Source organism: Fistularia commersonii, chromosome 7 (genome assembly GCF_037954325.1).
Source record: "Fistularia commersonii isolate RoL2024-O1a breed Wild chromosome 7, RoL_Fcom_v1.0, whole genome shotgun sequence".
NCBI lineage: Eukaryota > Metazoa > Chordata > Actinopteri > Syngnathiformes > Fistulariidae > Fistularia > Fistularia commersonii.
This window is the reverse complement of record NC_141290.1, coordinates 13033798-13050429: the sequence shown is the minus strand read 5'-3', so window position 1 is coordinate 13050429 and position 16632 is coordinate 13033798. Positions and strand designations below refer to the sequence as shown.

Genomic DNA, 16632 nt, shown 5'->3' with positions numbered 1-16632 from the left:
ATCGGTTTCTGTTACCTTGCATGACTGGCGATGCATGTTGAAAGTGACAACAATAGCGTCTGTGACTTCGCGGGCGCTGCGGTCCACCAGGTACTCGGCCAGCCGGGAAGCAAGGTAAGTCTTACCCGTCCCGCTTGGTCCGGACAGGATGAGGCGGCGATGTTTGAGTAGCAGGCTGATGTAGTGTTGCATCATGGGTTTGGGTATGAGGGTCTCAAATACCAGACTGTCGACGCACTTCTCTTTTAAACCTAAACACATTTAGAAACAAATTAGAATGAAGCATAAAAAATCTATTACATTTAAATAAGTAATCATCCAGCAGAAGAAACATTAAACATCAACAAAAGTGTGGGTTTGGTGAAGATGGACAGCACTTGTAATCAACAGAGTTGGATTTTATGTTATGGAACATAGCATGTCCTTCAAAAACTCAGCGGTCTGAAAATAACTTTGAACAGAGAGCCTGGGAACACCTGGCAGCCTGCAGAAGGGTAATGTTCTGCATGAGACCAATGTGTCTGGAGGCCGCTTGACCAGCTGGACCGGACCGATATCACCAACACCCTGATCATGTTACTATTTGAGACTGTTTGAGCTGCCAGCTTTTTTTCAGCACTCCATGAACTCTCTCTATGTGTTCCAGTAAGCAGGGTGTGAACAGAGTGACTATTAAACCTTTTCTATGGAAATATGAGACCTATAACCGAATACATCTGTGCAAGCAAAATACTACAAAAAAATGAGTATGGACATGTATGGATTTCAAGAAAGACACTGCGACAACAATAAATACAAACTCAATGAAGAATGACATAAATTAGCAAATGTCTTAAATATGGAAAAGTTCAAGAGAAAGCAAAGTGTGATTAATGTGTCAGGTAAATAGACAGAAAAGGCAGATCTGATGTGAAATTAAAGAAATAAATAGTTCAGGGAAATTTGGCATTAAATTAATTGACAAGTGATCTGAGAATTCAAGCGCTAGGGGGATAGATGGAAAGTATCTAAATGCATTAAATGTAAACAAATTACATATCAGTAACTGAAAGCATTGACATATCACATCTAGCTGATTTTACAAATTTCTAAACTGAATTTTTCCGCTTTGTCATATACAGGTATACAGGTAATCTGCAGAATGTATTCATGATAATGACCTAACTTGATTTTTCTTAAAATTTGTTAAAGGTAACATTCTCTATGACACTGTTAGGTAACATTTTCTCCACATACCTTTAAGGGCAACAGTGATGCCAGTGGGGCCTCGGGACATGCAACGGGAGGGTTGCGTCTCGGGAGCCTCTCCTCCAAGAACTCGCTTAATGTGGCCCATACTGTAACTGTAGATGGAGTCGGTGGAAAGGCCAAGGCTGGAGGTTGGGTCCACCTTGGCTATGTAAACCTGAAAAAAAAAAGGAAAAATAAAGTTAGGATGTGATGTTTGATATTCTCAAAAATTCAGTCGATATCCCATACCTTTGTTTTATTTCAGTTAAACATAAAGGTTCTGTCCCTTATTTATAATGAATACCACACATGCGTTGTGTTCCAGGGCAATTCCTGTGACAATCTCTCAAAGTGATTCAATCAATAAACCAACATATTCATACTATTATACATGCTATATTTATAATAATCAATATAATAAAATTTCCCTCTGTGAAGTTATTCTTTATTGAAAATACACTGACTAACGGCTTGAGGTTATGCCACTGTAATAACTGAAGAACGGGATTGAAAAAATGCTTCGGCCTCATAAATTGGAAATAAAAAAAAAAGAATCAAAGTCCAGAAATAACTGGTAACCTTTTTTTTTAAAAAAAAAAAAAATATATATATATATATATATAGGGCATCCTATAATAGGACAAAATCATTTAAGATTTAAAACTCTGCTGTCCATAAAATGACATTTCCATTTTAGTGTTCATATACTTCAGTCTTTTCAGGTGTTATTAGACTTAGGGAGCTCTACATGGCAGCTAAAATAATATTTTCTGGGAAAGCATAACGTTTGCCAGGGCATTTTGCTTCCCAGCTTACTTTGCATATGTTTTTGTCTTCCGTCACCAGATTTTCCGATGACCTCCTAAGAACCCTGTTGTCCTGACACAAAAGCAGTGATCACAACATTGTTTCTGTCCAATCAACGGCAGAGGAGAACAGAAAGGTGATTCAACTGATCTGACTCTTCTTTTTCCCCTCTCCATCGCTATGTAGAAGTTAAACTCTGTGTAGTAAAAAACAGGCTAAATTTAATGTGTCAGCTGAATTTCAAACGTCAGCAAGCTCCACACAAACGTCACATTTGGTTCTGGCACGGGTCATGTTGAACTGTCTTGACGGCCATCTCACCTTGAACGCCTGGCTGACAGCTGAATCCAGCATGGACCAGTCCATCCTGCCATTCACCCTGACTGTGCCAACGAAGAAGTCCTGCTGTTTGACCTCCTGTCGGTACAATATGCACCCAGTGATGTGATAAAGAGAAGTACAATCATGTTCACTGGTCCGAATCTGGATAGGTGATAAACAACATACTCACATCTTTGAAGACACGTAAATCTGCAACGCACACCACTACTCTTACACGGTGATCATCTCTCTGGGTGGAAACGCTGACAGACTCTGCAGGAACAATATCTGTTGCAGGAAGAAAAAAAAAAGTTGGGAATATAAATCCATGAGAAATAACTGAGACTTGATAGATTGAACTTTGAAGTACTGAAACAAATTATTAATCTTGTAATTATGAAGTAAATTTTATTAATTTAATTTATTTATTAATTTAAATGCCTTGATAGGGACAGAGATAGAAAGGTGTAAAACTATTGATGTAAGGAGGTATAATTTGGTCTATAAACACAGCAATATATAAACACTATTCCCTTTCCATCCCCCAGTTTAGAGGAAAAATCAAAGTTTTCCTGGGACAATAATTACTGTTGATACTATTTACTGACAATGATAATTGCTGTCAACTATAACTGCTTCATTAACTCGACATTTTCATAATACCAGGGATTTAACTAAATGATACCTGAGCTGTCACTAAGCCCTCTGCTGTAGCTCTTGGGCATGGGTATGGCTACCGACTGGCGCGGTGACGAGTTCCCAAGAGAAGTGAGACCTGAGGACTGAGACACTGAGCTGGAGGGACCGGGGGATGGACATGGGGACAGGCAAGTTGTCTTCAACTGGTCGTTCTCAGCCTTTAGGTTTTCCACTGTTCTCTGTAGAAAGAGCACGTCTGTTGAGTTTATACATTCAAGTGATCTTAGGCTTGGACCTGAGAACAGGATACAAACACACTCACATATACATAAAGGCTGAAACAGACAGTCCATCAGAACAATCTATGGCTCAAGCATGTACTGCAAGTTATTGGAACATAAAATATCCCTGTAACACAAACTTGGCATTGTGATAATTGAAGAATTTTTTTCACCGTTATATGAGGAAGAAAAAATGAAGATCAGGAACAAATTTGACATTTGATTTTTAGAGCTGAAAGTCCATTGAATTTTCTTTACAATTTTGCACAACATGGATACTTCTTATTCTCCTTTCAGCTTTTCCCTTCAGGGGTCGCCAGAGTGAATCAACCATGACCATCTAACCCCATTCTCTGTATACTCCTCTCTCACACCAAATACATTCACATCCTCTCTCACTACGTCCATAAATTTTCGCTGTGGTCTTGCTTGAGACCTCCTGAACAGCAGCAGCATCTGTCTACCATTATATTCACTATCCCTCTTCTGTACATGACCGAATCATCTCAGTCTGGCTTCTCTGATCTTCTCTCCAAAACATCTAACATGTGCTGTTCCGCTGATAGACTCATTCCTGATCCTATCTATCCATCCTGGTCACTCCCAAAGAGAACCTCAACGTCTTCATCTCTGCAACCTCAAGCATTATCTACTGTCTTTTTGTCATCGTTAATGCTGTGACCAACCTTTATTTCTCTCCTTTCCAGATCATACCTCCACCTCTCTAGATTTTCCTCAATCTCGTTCTCCACTCTCACCACAGATCACAATGTCATCTGCAAACATCATGGTCCATGGAGATTCCTGTCTAATAGCGTTTGTTCCAGGTTAGTAGATATACCTGCATGTTGGTCATGGTCTCTTGCAGCTGCTCCAGCTGATGGGCAGAGCTCAGGGCTTCAAGGCGAATGTCAGTTAGCTTCCGCTCCTTCTCCCATAATTCAGAGCGCAACGTTGATACAACCTTTTCATCCACTGCCTCACCCTCATCTTCACAGAGTCTGAGGATTTATAAATATATATATATAGACCAAATCAGATGATGTATATCATTTTTGTGGAAGACATGCTGATGGACAAGGCATGTTGTGTGTTACAAGTAAATTGATATATATTTCACTTTTGCAGGGTTTTTTGATCTATTTCTATTTCACAGACACAAGGGGGCTTTACCCAGATGATGAGGCAGAGACTGAGGATTTCATTGAAGATGGAGTATTAACTGCATCATGATGGACTCTTGGGGAAGATGGTGCAGAGGATTCTGGGGTAGCAATTTCCTCAATGTCAGCATAGGGCCCTGCTGGCTTGCCACCCTTCTTGCTAAAAGCCTTGTTGAAGGAGCTGCGCAACTGTAAAGTGGAGACATAAGAAAAATGTGTTGGATGAGGGCATCCACTGATATACTTCATAGTCACTTATTGTTGAACGATTCTTTTTTTAATTGTTTATCATATATCAATTCAATATCACCAGACAAGTGTGGGCAGAACTGACAGGCCCCACTCTATCTCCCCACTATGATGACACCCTGCACAACCAGTCACACAAATGCAACATCATGTTCTTTTGTGTCTGAGGTTATTATATGTGATGATAATATTACACAGTGAGGATGTACAATGTGAAGGGAATGAGAGGAACCTAAAACATTTCCTCTGAAATCTTCCTTAGCATCTATTATAAACCTTTAATTACTCCATAATAGTACAACACTTCAAAATGAGCTTAAGGGCACTTAGAAACAAATGGGTGACACACGTCTTTTGATGATTCATAAATGCATGCAGGATAAATAGAGGAAAGGTCAATTTACTGGAGGAATATCACTCACCTCAAATACCTAAAATAAAAAGCAGGGTCAGCATGAGGGAAAGACCAGATTCAAACTTAATAACAGATTTCAAAAGGAAAGTTAAGAGAATAACACATGCAGGACCTTAGTTCAGGATAGCACTGGACTGAAAAAAAATATTCCATTTACACATTAATTTTAATGATGGTCTGCGGAAAAATTTGAAGTGTTTTAAGTGTTTTACTTAGGGTAGTAGTTTTGGTTATATATGAAAATAAATAGCATATTGATTTGATGATACTGGAAGCACGTTTTACATTTCAGTCTATGAAAAAAATCAAATTGTTTGAGATATAACTCATTAACTCGTTTAATTTGCTTGTCCTCACCCAACTCTTCTTCTTCTTCTTCTTCGCATCCAGCTCCTTAAGGCTGCCCATACTGGAGTGACTGGTGGTGCTGGTGAGGCTTGAAAGGCTTTCAGAGGAGTTCTGTCGATTTATGAGCAGCTCTGAACCAAAAGAAAATACATTAATAAATGCTGGAAAGGGAATTCTCAAATTCTCAGAGCTGTGAAATTCTCTTTTTTGATCATAGTGTAAATTCTGTGCATAGTTTTGTACCTTTAGGTGTGATATCTGGATTACTGAGAGCCCCCTGAATAATTTCCTGAGCCTCTGTATTTTTGGCTTTCAGAACCTCTATGGTTTCCTTGAGCTCAGTCAGCTCGGAATCCTAAAGAAAGGAAAATACCCGCGCGTCTTTATCTTTCAGGCCAGTGACTGAACAAAATCTGAAAAAAGTGTGATTAAACATCCACCCAATTCTGATGCAGACAATAGGCTGTGACACGGTATCGCCGTTACCTTCTGTTCGGAGGAGACAGACAGTGTCTGCAGGCGGGCTGTCATCAACGCCAGACTCTGTTCAAATGCTGCTACCAGATTAGCCTTCAGTGAAATACACCATGGTTGAAAGAGACGGAGAGACAAAGTGCAGGGAAGGGAACAGATGTGAGTCATTAGCTGTATCCAATCAATCCTCTATCTCAAAAGGTTTCTTCAGACCAGGAATTTCTTGTATTGCTAGAAGAAGGGATGTGCCAGAGATCTGGGAGTAATGTCACAGATGAAAAACTGACAGTTGTGACAGCAGGCGGTGCTAACAAATCTGTCAGTCATGTGTGATGTGTCTAACCTCAACATGACAGAGAATGAAACCATGACAGGAAAACTTTTTCTTTTCTTTTTTTTTTTAACTCTAATAGCCTCTGTAATTTCCACCCACGGTTGCTGATCACTAGGAATTCTTGGCCGAAGCATGATGAACCAACAGAGACTAAACCAATTTAATTTCCAAAGGATATTTATATTGCACATTAAAAATACAGCCAGATATTCATCTTCATTAGGGCTGTCTGACGGTGTTGTCACAGTGAATGTCTGTTTTGATATCTGTTTTCTGAATCAGTAGCATAATTCTCTGCCATCTACATAGCTCATCTTTTTGAAAGTAAGATGGCCATAAGTCCATTTTGAGACGATGTACAAGACCTTTGATGACTTGAAACCAAGTCGCATATGATATTTCTATTTCTGTGGTAGCAGAGGTTGTTCATCTCCATCTCTGATTTAAAAGTGATTCATTTAAAACCACAATAGTGATAACTCTGGGTTATTGAAATAAGATGAACCAAAGGGAATCTGACGTGTGTTTTTTTTAAATTCACAATAATGTCCGCTCAATATGATGAGGCAGCGATGGAGCTTTCCACAGGCGACAGATCAACAAACCTGGCCTAACTGCTGCACCCAGCATCCAGGGGTGCAAGTCAATGGGAGGCAGGCAGAGGGCAGCAGCAAGTCCAGTAGTCAATACAGCAATACAGCCAAGAATATAAAAGAGAGGGACAGCAGTTGTTAGGCAGAGGATAGACCTTCTCAAACAACTGTATCAATCAGCAAGAGACAAGTGGGGTTAGGTGTGAAAATATATTTAGTACAAAGTTAGTAGATAATATCAAAAAAGAAGTGAGCAAAATGAGCAGCTAGGGAGTTTAGTTCTAACTGTGTTAGACATAGCGAATCTGAAGCATTTGGTGTTAGAGTAAAAAGCTGATCATCTAATAAAGCAGTCCAAATGCATCCACAAGTGTAAGTCATTTGTAAGGAAAGGTACTAAAAAAGTGACTGAAGGCAGGTAATAATGGGATAAACAGAGTGAAATCCAAAATATCTTAAATACTACCTGTGAATTAAAATAATACACTCATGCAACAGTGTAACTTGCAAACCACAATACACTACAACTCAAATGGAATGCCAATTGAAGAGGGTGTGTGTTCCCTGGATGCTTGTGGGATGAGAACTCATTAATTTCATTTGCTGTTAATGAGGAAATATGATTTGGTCACTAGCATCTAAGACAATAAGCAAAAGCGCAGCTCATGAAAAAAGACCAAAAACATGAGCTTAAAGTCATACATACGTTAGCAGAAAGCTGCATGGTCAAGTTGGCAACCTTTTCCTGTGAGGATTCCAGCTCTCGCCTTAATTTGCGGATTTGCTGTGGACAAACAGAAATTCATACCACATTATCAATTTATCGTACCAGAAACAAAACACAGCGCCACAAATTGCAGACATGGGTTCTTGTTTGTACCAATGGAATGTGTTTTTTGAATATGGCAAAAAAAAAATATTCCAAACAGCAGAAAAAGACATGAAGGATCAACGGAATTAATACATTCTAGGCTTTTAAAAAGGTCATGATGAAATGACATTGGAAATGCACAACTGTTTTCATGCTATGCAAACAGTATGAGTTCTGCAAGTGTCCTTATTCCATAAAAGTAGCTGATGCCGAGGAAAACACAATATTAAATACGTAGTTAAAGAAATGAACCAAGCTACGTGCTCCCATTATAACCATCTGTGACATGTAATTAATGCAACCTCATTGTCAGGAAACGATTGACGGACGATGTTAAGGCGAGTTACACTGTTAGTTATGAGTTATGGCACAATGGCCTTACCTCCCCTTGTATCCTCTCCTCATTCTAGAGAAGGCGTGTTGAAAGCAAAATAATGATAACCAAGAATTAACTGTTGTCATTGAGAGTTATTGCGCATGACAAAGTAAACACTTATAAGTAGTGTTTGTAAATGAATGAGGCACCTTTGTGACATTTTAATGAGTACAATATAATATTAAAATCTGACATGGCAGTATGGTAATTAAATACATAGAAATTTCTTGCAAATTTAGAACAAGTATTATGCTTACTCATTCATAACAGAGATTATATTTCCTTCTGTTCTTGCACTGAATGAGAACATTCTGCACAGACCCCAAAATGAAACAAAAGTATTACACTGGAAAGAAAAAAAAACAGTACTTACTGAGGAATAGTTGGATGAAGCATTGGACGCCAAAGAAAGGACAGAGCCATGCACTATGAAAAGGTAAGGTGGAGATTTGATTCAATTACAATTTACAAAAACAATCATTATCATAGGAATTACAAAAGGTAGCTGTCAGAGGCATGCAATGGAAAATTTTTCTTTGCAGCGAGCCCAGTATTTTGCCTGCTCACATCACACAGATGACAAGATAATTCATTTTCATATCTAGAAGTATAAGCCGTCAATTGAGTTTTAACTTACCTCGCTTACATGAAATGTAAGTCAGGACAAATTTAAAATGATGTATGTTCAGATAGTGAATGAGGGACATTGATTTGAACTATTTTGTTTATATTTAGATCCCAAATCCTGGTTCTCAGGCTCGGATCTAATCTATAACAAAGGCGCAGAGACTTGGGTCCATGTTTCTTGCAAGAAAAACAAATGTCTGTGATATTTTGCTTGATAGGTTGCATTCAACACAACAGAGAGCTTTGTTTTAATTTGTGGCCGCGTTGGCCAGAGGCTCACCATCATCCGCTGGTTCACGAAAAGACCCGGACCGCATCATGCTCTTTGGCCGGTCAGCCAGCGACATACTGCTGCCCACGGGGGAAGAGCCGTACAGATCAGAGCCCGAGTCGCTGGGAGGGCCGATGCTGTTGGAACGGGATATTCTAGGGGTGCCAGTGGAAATTGGAGCAACTGGTACAAAAAACAGACATTTGGTGAGACAGTGAGTATTCCATTGAAAATGTGGGACTGGTACAAAACATATACACGCATGCCAAACAATGTACACAGCCATGCACGTGCGCGATCAGCTTCGGAACCGAACATTCCTGGTTTGATTCCCGGCTCCTACTAGTGCGTCGAAGTGTTGTTGAGCAAGACACTGAACCCCTCACTGCTCCCCTGGCTCTGATGGACGGCATGCTAGGTATAGCACCCTGATTTTGATGACTCAGTGAAACGCAATACTTTGGTTGAACAACCGCTAAAGTTAAATAAATACGACTTGACCCCTTCCTGTCCCCATCGCCAGGATTTTTCCCATTTAAACTCAAATCCAAGAGGAAAGTGGAAAGTGGATTTTCATGTTCATGTAGACAAACCTAATACTGCCATAATTTGCCATAAAAGTATTTCAATATTGACTGAAAGTCATACAAGTGAACTTAGTTGCAAGGAATACGGTTGGATTTTTTTACTCGCCGTGAACTAGGGATTTCTGTCTTCAATAATAATCACTGTAAGACAGATGGGTTATCAAAGAGTTCAAGTCGCACTCGTTTCAAAGCACAGACTGAGAATGCATTTAGCATTTGGCTGCCAAATAAAACAAGCACTCACCAACATTGGTGAGAGGAGTCTTGCCAGAGGAAAGGTGGAGTGGGCGGGTGGGAGAGGGCAGCTGAGGGGGACTATCACTCTCCGTCATGCTGACTATGGTGTGGGAGTGGCGCCTCCCAGATTTACCTTCATTCTCTGACAGGCTTGAGCCATAGCGTCTGGAAGACAAAGGACATTTGAACTTTAAACAATAATGCAGAACGGCACTGTGAGATTTCAAATTTGAAAAGGAGTAAATTGACATACTCTAAGCCTTTCTTAGGCAGGGTATTCCTGTCTGCCTGCAGGCTGTGGAAAGGAGGGTATAGGTGTTAAATGGGCAGACCAAACAGTTATAAATACTCTTATCGAATGTGCTTTTGATTCGTATAAAAAGTATGATTTATCGCCAATCCATCCATCGAACTGCTATTTATCCTCCTCAGCGTCGCTGCAGCCTATCCCAGCTGTCATCGGGCGAGAGGCAAGGTACACCCTGAACTAGTCACTGGTGAATTGCAGGGCCACATTAACTGACAGACAACCATCCACTCACTCATGGGGCAATTTTCCCAACTTTTTCCAATTAACCTGCTGCATGTATTTGGAAACCAGAGAACCCAGAGGAAACCTATGCAGACATGGAGAGAACTTGAAAACTCCACACAGAAAGGTCCCCTCGTCTGAATCGAGCCCCTGTCCTTCGTACTGTGAGGTCGAAACAAGAATAATAACTCTCAACTGTGGCCATAAGCTTTGGCAAGAAACTGAAAGAGTTGGCTGAAATTACATTTCTGGGATCTGGGTCGTTGTTACACTTAGGGTTTGAACATCTACGGATTCATGTCTTCTTGCAATTATGAGCTGACAGCAAAAAAGTGACGGCTTCGATCACCTCCATCATAAGATATCTGACATCTTCATCTTTCTGTCGTCTCCATTGTCACAATTGTACACTGCACATCGACTGTATGTATGAAAATAATTCACCCAAGAGTTCTTGGGCTGTGAGGTTTATTGATTGTGCAAAGCCAATCCTGAGTGCTCACTGGTTCACTTCCTCTCACTCCCGTAGCATGGTAAGAGTGCAATGTATTTGATTGTACAAGCCACAAAGTGTTTTCAAAAATCATATTCACAATGAAAGCGATACATTTTTTACCTAATAAATGAATTATCTGCAAGTTTCTGACTTGTGTGCTAACTTGTTCTGACAAAATGTAAATAAAACGTACCCCTCAGAAAGGTTCAGTGACGCCCGGCTCCCGGCTCCCCAGGTTCCTGCACCCCTCTCCTTGTCCTGTGTCTCTGCAGGGATGAACCTGGCACTGGAGGGAACACTCATCTGAAGCGGCAGGGATTCCATGCTCCGGTGCATGCCTGAAAGCTTGGGGTAAAGCAGCGGCGATCCGCTCAGACTCAGACTTTCACTGGTGTAGGAACTCGGGGAATCAATATGGAGCACGGGCGCCGGACTGGGGGTGAGACGGCCGGTGGTGTGGGAACCGGCTAAGTCCTGAAGTTTGGAGTACGGAGGAACCTTGGGAGGAAGGTCCTGAATGGTCACGCAGGAGTCGAGACTGTTGGAGTTGACCTTGTCCAGGTGTGCCAGGCTGGGTGGGCGAGCCAGTGACTTACTGCTCAACATCCTGTGAATCGGACGCGAATCGTATTTAATACGAAACCCCTTATTTACATTTTTGACTAAAGTCTACTTTATCCAAATAAATATTCATACAAAAAACATGTGCAATGAATTATTCAGACAACTTGGTAAACATTTTCCTGGACTTGACCTTGTTAATGGTACCATCATCCTGGTCAAATGAAAACAAGAAGCAAAAAACCATGCCCAGATGTACAATGCCACTGAAAGTCAGTGATATATTTTTCCCTTTTTGCAACCAATTCTGACAAACATTTATTACCTTGGTGTGGTAGGAGAGGACAGTTCGGGGTATTTGGTGCTGCTGGTCCGTCTCAAGCCATGAAGTTTCACAGCAGACTCCCTCGTGGACTCGGATTGAGCCTCCTGCTCTTTCAGAGAACCACAGTCGATGTCCGCAGACACCGCTTTGGCCTTGGCTCTCTCCTTTTCCTTCTCTCTGTCTGTCTGGTTTACCGGACCTCGGCTGGCCATTTTACCGCCGGGTTCTTTTAGCCTGGACCCCGCTGAGTCCATGGTCACTGGTTTTAGACTCAGCAGGCTGGACTCGATGGTTCCACTCACAGGCCGGGATGCCGGACGACCAATCACGCTGAGCGTGCTGGATTTGGCGGGTCGAGGCAGGCTTCGGTACTGAATGCTGTTGCGGGTGTTAGACCCCAGGAAGTTCTGTTCACTACTGGCATCAAAACTGTTCTTTCGACCGGATGGGGGTCCTCCTGCACCGACAGGTTTCACAGGGATGCCAGAGGATTTTGGAGTTTTTCCTACTGTGGCAGAGCCACTTGAGATAGTGGCACCCCCTGCTGTCATCACCGTGGCAGTACCAGTGGCTGTAAGTGATTTCTTATAGCCAAAGGCTCCGGCAGTGGGCTTGACAAGGCCAGACGGGGGCTTGCGATGCTCTCCGTGGTGATCCCTGCCTGCATCTGAACGGGATCTTTGGAGACCAGCAGTTTTGACTGAAATCTTGGATTTATCTTGTGGCTTCTCGCTTTTAGGGGCTGTTTAGACACAATGGCACAGAGCAGGAAACTACTAAGTTGGGGAAAACTCCAAGGCAACGACTGACACCCCAGCGCCAGTTCCAGCAAAAATAAAAACCCTACAGGAATGATAAAACTTAAGTGCATCAGCCCAGCAGTCATGTATAATGTAAGATACATTACTCAGCTTCATGTTAAACAAATGGAAATATCACACCAGTCGCTGCAGCTGAAGTCAAACACGTGCAATACATCTGTAGCTATTTAACTTTTATGTGCCCATGACATCAACAGTGACTCACCTACAGACTGTTTTAACTGTAAATTAACTTTAAACAGAATTCAACTTCAAAAAATAAAACGGTTGAATAACGGTTACAAAAGTGGCATATTCCTGAATTACGTCACGCCAAGTCAGTCTCTGAACTCAACGCAGGTCATAAAAATAAGGCAGATAACATTATGTTGCTTTTTTTCTTCCCTTCCTTTCAAATTCAGTTTCAAACAATAAATGTATCATGGGAAGTTAAATCAGGGATTTAGGACGCAGATAAATTCAGTTGCAGACAGAGTTTCTGCTGGCATTAAAACGCCATTGGAAGACATATTACATGAAGCTATAAGCAGACAGCTTCAATTAAATAGATTTTATGTTACTTTTTTCATATACCTTGCGCACTACAAATCAAATACTGGCCTATGTAATGAGGTACACTTTTGTTTTACCTTTTGACACAATGCAGACCTTGGCCAATTTGCAGTTGGACACAACTTGCACAGAAATAATGGGCGGCATTGATTTTTTCTTTAAAGCTTTCACCGAATGTTAACTTAAAATAGGCAACTCGGTCTCACCTGCTACTTTTAGCATACTCTGAGATGTATGTGTGATGGGGGAGGTCACCCCAACAGGAGGATTACGACCCTTCTTAAAACTCCCAGGCTGCCCCAAACTTTGCGGTTTCTTCAGTTCTGCTTTGGCCCCCAGATCTTCGCTGAGGCTCGGAGGCTTCTTTCTCCACTTGCTCAGAGCCTCCGTCTTGAGACTACCGGTGTCGTAGCTGCAGCTGTCCAACTTGTGACCCGCTTTGCCATCCTCGCTGTACCAAGAGAGTCCACTTTCCACCAGCGAGCGCTTCTCTGCATCGGTGCGGAGCTGCAAAGAGAGAGGCAAGAGGCGCAATGAGGGGAACACTCAGACACGACCTGCTATCTACCTCCCCCTTGTCTCAGCTGCATTCCAGGGGAGATGAGCGAGAGATATGACTGATGTGTTAGAAGCAGATTAACAAAAAAAAAAAAAAGCACTGAGAAGAAGAAGGCACTGAGAAAAAAACGAGAGATTTGAGAATTTGCGAACGCATTACCTTATTTTTGAATGCATCCCTGTGCTGCAGATAGAATATCACTGTCCATAAGAGGAAAAAAAGACTACTGTGGGATGCATTGGGAGATAGAGGTGAGGACAAAATTGTTCATGCTGCTTCTTGGCCCTGTGTGATTGCGACAGATGGCTCATTGAAAAGCACTGATTTTCATTCCCCCTCACTGAGCATTCTCAAACTGAGAATAACTAAGTAAGAATTAACTCGCGGAGGGAAAGTAAAAACCACCTTCTCCGAAGCAATATAAATCCAGTTTTGTGTTTTCAACGCAGGCCTGAGAGAAACTCCTTTCATTTTTTTTTATTTTGATTTCAAACCTAATAACAGCGCTGAGGTCTGCACAGCCAATTTGTGGCCTTTTCGTCAAAACAATAAGACTTCCATTTAACATACAAAACAGGGTGAATGACAGAGCATCGAAAAACGCTTGAGGTAAAAGCCAGCCAAGGGCAATATTTGCCTGTGCTTTTACAAAAAAAAAAAAAAAGAAGACAAGAAATGGGAAGAAATCAGCATGACCTACAAGTATGACAGAGGCCAGTGTGCAGTATGTGGCTCACCATGACAGAGGAGCTGCGTCTGGAGCCCAGGGGTGTGCTTGGGAGCGAGTTGAGGGAGGAGCTGGCGTTGAACTCTTCTGAACTGAGGTTCTCTGAACCATCACCGTCACCATCACTGAGCCCGCTGCTGATGGAGCTGCTTTCATCCCAGCTGCAATGAACCAGAACAGAGATGCAAAATTGTATGCGACAACCATATAAATTCAGATTTGGATGGAGTTACACAAATCTTGAGTTTGAGAAGGTTGGGGGTGGGGGGCTGGCAGTGACAGTCCATCTGTCTGCAGGAAGCTGTATCCTGCGGTCGCCACATGCTCAAACAAGCAGGTAATTTAAAAATGATTGCAGCTGCTTTGGGTTTTGACAAATCAGTATGAAAGTTAATGATCAGCCCTTTGAAAGCTCTGGATACCTCTTTTCAGAGCATAAACATCCTTAAAATTGTACTCCAAAAACTATTTAAGATTTGTATTTCACACAAACAGTATGATGACTGATTATACTGTTAACTGGCTGCTTCTCTTGTTTTTTTTCATTTTGTCACTTTCTGATCGAGAGCAGACTTTCGAAAAAAGTGGCCTCATCTGAATTTATGGCAATTTTTCTAGTTGTCACAAGATAATTGCATGGTTCATTTAATTCTCCAGTGAGACAAACATCACCATGAATCAAATCGCTGTAATTTTAAAAAACAAAGCTAAAATATTTAACTGTAGATTCCAGGATGACTTGTGTTGACATATAATGTTGTATCTCTTAGGGTTTATTTAGTGGCCTTTTAAGGCACAATGATGATGGGAATTAGAGTGACAGGCTCCTAAACCTCTCCTGACTCATTCTTCTTGTTCACAAAACACGGTCCAGTATTTGCCAAGAAACTTGCTGCGGCAGTGGCACCTCGCGTGACGAGGGCAGGGACGGGCAGATCAAGAGCAGCTGGGATTGACTCCACACTGGACAAAACGTCTCCGTTTGTATTAATAATTTAATACATTTAAAATGTGGTTGAGCAAAAACATCACGTGATGAAAACCTAGGAGTTTCAAATTGAAGAGTCAAAATTGTTTTATGTGTTTTACAGGGGTATTAATGCCTTTTTAGGGGGGATCCAAATAATGGCGCAGTTTAAATTTTGTATAATAACGTTCCCCATCATTACTATTGGCAATGAAAGGCAGCAATCAAATTTATGTCGGCACACAGAAATGTGGCACAGTGGAGAAGGTGACTTAATAAAAACCTTAAATGCTGACTCGCTTTTTGAGTCAAGTTGGTTATTTTTCCCCTTCCTTTTGCTTTCTCTCCTGAGCTAAAATGCTTTTTGTGGATCTGCAGCCTGCAATTAACAGAAGCATGGAACATGGAGCTGCATAGCAAAATACAGGGAGACAAAAACAGCCCATTCACGTCGAGAGCTGGATATAATAGCATAGCCCGAAATGGGTTATTGTCACAGCTGTAAAACGGAGAATATCGTTGCGAACACATGGCTTCGAAGGGATCCAGCTCAAGATCTGTGATCATAAATCAATGAGTCACAGAGGTTTATTTTGATATCAGAATGACATTTGGATAGAAAAAAAAAATTAGATGTTAGTAGGCGGTGCAGCCGCCTCACAGTAAGCAGGGGGCCTTTCTTTCTGGGGTTTGCATGTTCTCCCGTGTCTGCGTGGGGTTTCCTCCGGGTTCTCCGGTTCCTCCCCACAGTCCAAAAGCATGCAGTTGGTTCATGGGAGACCCTAAAATACCAGATGTGTAATTGACACATCTCTAGAAAGTGGATAAGAAAGTGAATGGTTGTATTGGCTTATAACGCATGAATGACAGGGTGAATGGTTGTATGTCTCTATTTGTGGCCCTGTGGTTGACTGGCTACCGGTTATGGGTGAACCAACCCCCTCAATCTCCACCGCCTCACTGACTGCAGGATAAGAGGTATTAATGAATGAAGAATAAAATTTTTATTATGAACAATGATTAACAATAGTTGAGAGTGAGCTTAGATGATCATGTTTGTCTTATCTACCATGTGCACAGGAGTAGCCATGGATAAACCTCTTTGCATTAGAAGTGGTGGGAGGCCCCCCTTGGAGTGTTGATATTATAAGCCGAGCTGTCTGCCCACGAAAAGTGAACCCCAGGCAGGGAGAGGGCTGGGAGTAGACCGGCAAAGACTTCATACACCGGGGCGGCAATTAACTTTCTTGTTTTCCGTGGCAGAAATCC

At 41.6% G+C, this 16632-nt stretch overlaps 1 protein-coding gene across 2 annotated transcripts in view; it reads right to left on the bottom strand.

The window, feature by feature from the left end:
- The window catches only part of nav1b (neuron navigator 1b), a 51262-nt gene that overhangs the window by 5226 nt on the left and 29404 nt on the right, over positions 1-16632 (bottom strand). For both annotated transcript variants that reach the window (XM_086149874.1, XM_086149875.1), the window contains 20 exons: positions 14407-14557; positions 13317-13617; positions 11738-12479; positions 11045-11458; positions 10077-10118; positions 9831-9988; positions 9009-9182; positions 8475-8527; positions 8108-8131; positions 7561-7638; positions 5940-6023; positions 5697-5808; positions 5463-5584; positions 4452-4630; positions 4120-4279; positions 3044-3236; positions 2549-2646; positions 2359-2454; positions 1237-1405; positions 16-251 (listed from right to left, as the gene is read on the bottom strand). In XM_086149874.1, the coding sequence (XP_086006000.1) occupies positions 16-251; positions 1237-1405; positions 2359-2454; positions 2549-2646; positions 3044-3236; positions 4120-4279; positions 4452-4630; positions 5463-5584; positions 5697-5808; positions 5940-6023; positions 7561-7638; positions 8108-8131; positions 8475-8527; positions 9009-9182; positions 9831-9988; positions 10077-10118; positions 11045-11458; positions 11738-12479; positions 13317-13617; positions 14407-14557 (3586 nt within the window). The remainder of the gene's footprint in view (positions 1-15; positions 252-1236; positions 1406-2358; positions 2455-2548; positions 2647-3043; positions 3237-4119; positions 4280-4451; positions 4631-5462; positions 5585-5696; positions 5809-5939; positions 6024-7560; positions 7639-8107; positions 8132-8474; positions 8528-9008; positions 9183-9830; positions 9989-10076; positions 10119-11044; positions 11459-11737; positions 12480-13316; positions 13618-14406; positions 14558-16632) is intronic.